The sequence below is a fragment of the Lepidochelys kempii genome, chromosome 4 (genome assembly GCF_965140265.1).
Source record: "Lepidochelys kempii isolate rLepKem1 chromosome 4, rLepKem1.hap2, whole genome shotgun sequence".
In the NCBI taxonomy this organism is placed as follows: Eukaryota; Metazoa; Chordata; order Testudines; family Cheloniidae; genus Lepidochelys; species Lepidochelys kempii.
Window position 1 is genome coordinate 13,017,294 of NC_133259.1, and position 5,731 is coordinate 13,023,024.

A 5,731-nucleotide genomic window follows, 5' to 3' on the forward strand; every position below is an offset into this window, starting at 1 on the left:
GATGTAAAATGCGTTCCCAAGCTGGATAGTTATTGTGTGTTTAGAACCAGGGAAAAGGTAATAGAATGTGGTAGGGCTGAAAATAGAGGTGGGGTCCATTCCCTGGCTTTCCATACTAATACATCTTGGAGTGGGGCAGGAGAAAGCAACATCAACAGACAGTGTAGAGATGGGCTCATGTTGCAAAGGCTGGATCTACATCTGGATCCAAATTTCCTCCGAGACTGAGGAAAGTAGCATCTGGTGCTCCAGTTCAAATTCCTCCTGCAGAGGAATGCCCAAACAGGGAAATGCTAAACTGGATCTGAGCTTCCCAAAGATCTGAGGGTTTCTGATTCAGGGTGCAACCTGGACCCACCTCTAGTTTAACAATATAAAACACTTCCCTCATTTCTCATTTTTCTACATCCCTGCTCTAACCCTTCTGGATGATAAAACAATCCCTGACACTGGAATCAGAGTTGGGGCCCAAGCTGCAAAATTCTGGATCCAAATCCAGCTCTGATCTTTCCCAAAGTTCAAGAGGGGAGGTGATTTGAGATGCTGGGGTTCTGGTTCACCCAGTGCAGAGGCAGTAGCTAGTCATCAAACATGGATCCAGAGTGGACTCGGGCAGTGCGGCCAAACCAGCAGCCAGAAGGAGACGATCAGTCTTGGGAGCTTCACCAGTGCTAACAGGACGTTAACTGGTCATGCTTGAGGGTAGCCTGCAGCAGAAGCTGCTTTGTGCTGAGTGACTGAGTCTGTGGTGAAAATCAGGATGTCTCCATTTCACCACACAGACCTGGCTGTGGAACATCGGTTCACCCCACTCCATCACTGTTTAACAGGAAAGCTCCATCATCATTCCCCCAAGTCCTTACCCCCTCTAGTTCTAGACACATCAGCCCTGACTGGACAAATCTTAGGCTCCTAGATTCACATGTGGGCATCTAATCAAGCAGTCTGATTGTCAAACTGTGGAGACCCAGCAGCTCCTACGGAAGACAGCCACTTCCAAGAGCTTGGCCTTGACCTCTTTCCCCCCAGGGGCTGTCCCCCTCTAGCTGGCCTGGCCTGGGAAGGGGGTCACCCTCTGAGCCGCCCTCACAGCGGCCCCCAGCCCTGGGATCCGACCTCCCCGGCAGGACTCCGGAGTGTTTTAGGGGCAGCCTTTCGGTGGGGAGCCAGCGGCTGCAAAGGGAATAATGTGCTTGGCCCAAACTTGGCTCAAGAAGAAGTCAAAACTAAAAGCAAGGGCCCGATCCCGCCCATCCCAGCCCAGGGGCTTTCCTGGGACCAGCTGAACATGTATAAAAGCCAGCCACGCTGGCTGGGGCTCAGGGGAGGGCAGGAGCTGCCCGGCCATCGAGCTCCGGCCGGCCGGGGGTGCTCTGCCCCCGCTGGCGGGCGGCTCCGAGCGATCGGGGAGGGGCGGCTCCGAGCGATCGGGGAGGGGCGGCTCCGCCCCGCGGCCCGGGCGGGGCAGGCGAGCCCCAGGCGGGATCCGAGCGAGCCCCGGGAGCAGATATAAGGCGGCTCGAGGGGCAGCTGGGCTTCCGCATCCCCCAGCCATGGCGCAAGGCGACTCCCCGCTGCCCCTGCAGCCTTCCCCGCGGCTGGAGGCGGCCTCCCCGGCGCAGCCGGCGGGCGAGCCGCTGGTGGGGCTGTGGCCGGCGCTGCTGGTGGGGCTGGTGGCCGCGCTCCTCGCCTGGCTCTGGTACGGCCGGGGCGGGGAGGAGCCGCCCGCGGCCCCCGAGCGGCGGGGCAGCAGCAGCGCGGCCGCCTGCCCGGAGCCGCCCGCGGGCGCCGAGCGCTGCGGAGCTGCGCCACAAGCAACAGGTACCGGCCCGGGGCCAGGCGGGGCTCCCCCTCCCCGGGGGGCGCTGCAACACGCGGGGTGGAGGCCGGGGCCGCGGGCGCCGCCCCATGGGCTGGGCAGGCAAAGCGGCGGTGCTGGCTCCCCGGGCCAGGGTCCCTGTCCCCCGTGCCCGGCGCTGCGGGCACCTTCCGCGGCGGCGGCGGCTGCTGCAGTGCGGCGCGGGGAGCCGTGGTGCAGAGCGCGGCCCCGCCCCGCCGGGAGCTCCGGGGATCTTGGAGGGGGGTGACACCGCTTCCCCCTGCCCTTCCCCGCTCTGGTCCGGGGGAGTACCGGGGGCGGCAGAGCCCCGCCGGCTGCCCCGGCGCCCGGCCGGAGAGCTCCGAGAGACCGCGGGGGGTGAGGTCCTGTCTCGCTGCCAGCGTTGGACTGCTGGCCCCCTGGCGGCGCGCAGCCTCCCGCGGAAAGGCCGGGCCGCCGCGAACTTTGCCGTCTCCCCCCACCCCGCAGAGCTGGTGCGGGAGGCAGGCACGTGGGCTGGGAATTGTTTTCGTCTCCTGGTTACAAATGCGCCCCCCCCCCCTTCCCAAAGCAGCAGTAGAGCTGCTGTAACCCAGAGGATCACTGGGCCCCCTAGTGTTGGGGTGAATAAAATAGTAGCTTGCCTCAGCCAAATAGAGCCGCTCCACCTTGGAGGTGGGAAACGTAGCTAACCCACTTAACTGTGGGCCTGAAAATCCTCTAGAAGGCTTGTAGCTTGCACCTCAGAGCAGCTAAGCAGCCCCAAAACCCATCTGAAGCTACTGGAAACCGGAGGTGCCTGGCATTAATAGCTAGAGACTATTTCAGGGACAATCTATGTGGCTAGAAAACTAAAAGCATAGCGGGGTGGGAAGAGGACAAACTATGCTACTTCTAACTCCCGCATGTGGAAGGAGAATGTTCTAGGGTTTTGTAAAGTGAATATAAATATCCAGCACTTCTGGAGCTGCATGTCAAACAAGAGTTGAGTTGTCTAACTGGTTGTGAATACATGATCCTTGAAAGTCAAAAAAAGGAGGGGGGACTCCCACAGGTATAGTGGATGCTTTGAATGTTCTGAAGTTAGGACTGTGTAGTAAATATACAGATTTGTAGAGATAGGGTTTATGAGGTCTTGGCATAGAGTACTGATCAGTAATCAAGCCTTAAAGAGCAAGGACAAACTTTGAGCATGTCTTGTAAGAATCTTTGCCTAATGTAACTGTAGTACAGGGGTATATAATTTGCTTCCATTATTTAAAAAAACAAAAAACTTGCCTAGTAAATTGTAACTGCAATGTCTAGAAAGTAACTTTAGTCTGGTGAGTTATGAACACTTTCAGTTGTCTAATGCTGAAACCAAGAGGCTGTCAGTTTCTGGTTAACTAAGTATTTTAATATTGTGTTTAATTAGAGCCTCTCCTGGAAAACCGTGAGTGTACCCTGTTGGAAACCACTGCCAGTGTCCTGTCCAGCCCTCCAGAGCCTGGCAACTACCTAGCAACAGAGAGTCTGGCAACTACCCCAAGAGAAGATGTCCCAGCTCTAAGTGATGATGGTGTTCCTGGAGAATCTCCTGAAATGGAGTCACTGGTCGAAGAACCTGCCACCCCGCTAATGAATTACCATGAATACTTAAGCAATGAAACCCTTGGTTCCTCTACAGCAGAATCAGAACTATTAAAGGGACAGGAGAGCGAGGCACAGTGTGGGGACACTTTGGCAGAAGCATCTCCTTCTAGTGATGTGCATGAGAACAAAACTGAAGAACAGTCAGGTCAGACGCTTGAGTATCAGGACTTGGTTGATCATGAGGAATGGGAAGTTGTTCCTGAACACTCAGCCTGGGGAGATGCTAGTAAAAACAGTAGTGCAGATGACTCCGACGCCAATTTGGGCCAAGGCAACAAGGAATTGGAACAGGTAGACTTCCTTGAGGCTGATTCAAAAGCAAAGAGGGTTGCAGCTGTGCCCCCAATGCCTCAGAATATCCATGTGAACTTCCGTGTGCACTACATCACTCACACTGATGCTCAGCTGATTGCTGTCACTGGTGACCATGAGTGTCTTGGTCAGTGGCACAACTATGTACCACTCAAGTGTGACAAGGATGGTTTCTGGTCTGATGCTGTTCTCTTACCAGCAGATTCCAAAATAGAGTGGAAGTTCATATTGGTGGAGAATGGAAAGGTCACACGCTGGGAAGAATGTAACAACAGAATCTTAATGACGGAACATGAAGATAGAATGGCCCATCAGTGGTGGGGATATCATTGAATAGGATCTCAGTGGAAGCTACTGACGCAGCAAAGAAAATGGTTAGACTAAGCATGGGGGCCTCTAATTTTATTCCGGTTTCCGGCAGAACCTTCTCTGGATAGTAGACCTTAATGTATATCATATACCAATCCCTGCTAGAACTGTCTGATCCACCAATTTCTCCTCTGCTAGAGTTAGCTATGGCTCTAGGAAGGGATCCTCCATGTGAGGAGACTCATCAGTTAAAGTCAAACCAAAATCTGCCTAATGATATCAAGACAGATAGGAAAGCAAGAGCAGCACTTGAGACAGCCCCTTGTGGGAAGTTAAAACTTGATGCTAAATTTGACTTTGTATGAGTGGGGCAGTGGATGAATTTTTTGTACGACTGGCTTAAGGTTTAATAGTGGACTGAATGCAAGAGGAGGTGTAGCTAACTACACAGCACTTGTGGCTTGCTATACAATGTTTTTAATTTATTGTACTGTACAATTAAGCAATAAACATAATATATTTTCAGATTGATAGTTCTTCATGTTTGACCCTTAGACATAACCTAAATTGTCTTAAAAGGTTAATTCAGAGTAACTGGACCTGCTTCCTTTGAGGTGCCAGGTGTTCCCTGACAGTTGCTCTGCACCTTTATGGAGGAAAGAGGGCCTGATCCCCAAAGTCTCCCCCTTCTTCCTCAGTCCCACTCTGCTACCTGAAAAGGGAATAGTTGGCCAGCCTGAAAGCTCAGATTAGCAGGGTGGCCTCCAGAAGGCTGAAGTTCAGGAGTGACCACCTGACATGTTTAATATGTGACTTTCCTCTCACTGGGAACAGGTTGGGGTTTCCAAATGAACTTTGTAATTGTTATCTTGGGTAGTGGGAGGGGAAAATCAATCTGCAGTGTTTGCACTTGAAACAAGAGAGGGAGTACTCTGCTGCTCTAGAAGCTAACCAGTGCAGGGATTTCACTCCTAAACACCAGTGTCATTTAGTTATACTTGGGTTAAAAAGATTTTCTTATCTTGTAAATGAGCTTTCTGCATGGAAGGGACCGTCTGGGCTTCTCATGAGAAGCCCAGCTCCCGCTAATGTTTTGGCACTTCAACTCCTCTGCTGCAGTTGGCACGTGTTCTCCAGTCAACTGATTCACTAGCGTAAAAAGTGATTCTAGGTTGGTTGTTAATCCAGTTAGAACAAAGCCAGGGTGGGCTTCCAGTTTGGGAGATGGGAGCTGCTACCTTGCCAATTGACTCTTTTCTGTGTAAAAGTAAAATGTTTCTATCTAGTGCCTAGAATTACCTGTACTATGCAGAGGACTGTGGCTTGCAGAGTATACTCTTCTACAGCTGAAGTAAGACCCACCCACCCCCACCAGACTCCCCACTTCAGAATAACATGCAAAGGTGTTGTAAGTTCCAGGTTACTACCTGGGAAGATCTCTACCAAAGCAGACTTTCTTAATTCATGAGTAGGGCCCTACCAAATTCACGGCCATGGAAAAAGTGTCAAGGACTGTGAAATCTGTTTTTTTGTGTGCTTTTACCCAATACTATACAGATTTCACAGGGGGAGACCAGCATTTCTCAAATTGAGGGTCCTGACCCAAAAGGGAGTTCCAGAGGGGTCGCAGCACCCTTCCCTGTTGCCTTCAGAATTGGG

The 5,731-nt window shown here is 52.6% G+C and overlaps 1 protein-coding gene across 1 annotated transcript; it reads left to right on the top strand.

Annotated features, from left to right (window-relative positions):
- Positions 1-1,423: 1,423 nt before the first annotated feature.
- On the top strand, positions 1,424-4,597 carry STBD1 (starch binding domain 1). The gene is made up of 2 exons (XM_073340025.1): positions 1,424-1,821; positions 3,234-4,597. The coding sequence occupies exons 1-2, from the start codon at positions 1,554-1,556 to the stop codon at positions 4,094-4,096; spliced, it is 1,131 nt and encodes a 376-aa protein (XP_073196126.1). The 5' UTR covers positions 1,424-1,553; the 3' UTR covers positions 4,097-4,597.
- Positions 4,598-5,731: the final 1,134 nt, after the last annotated feature.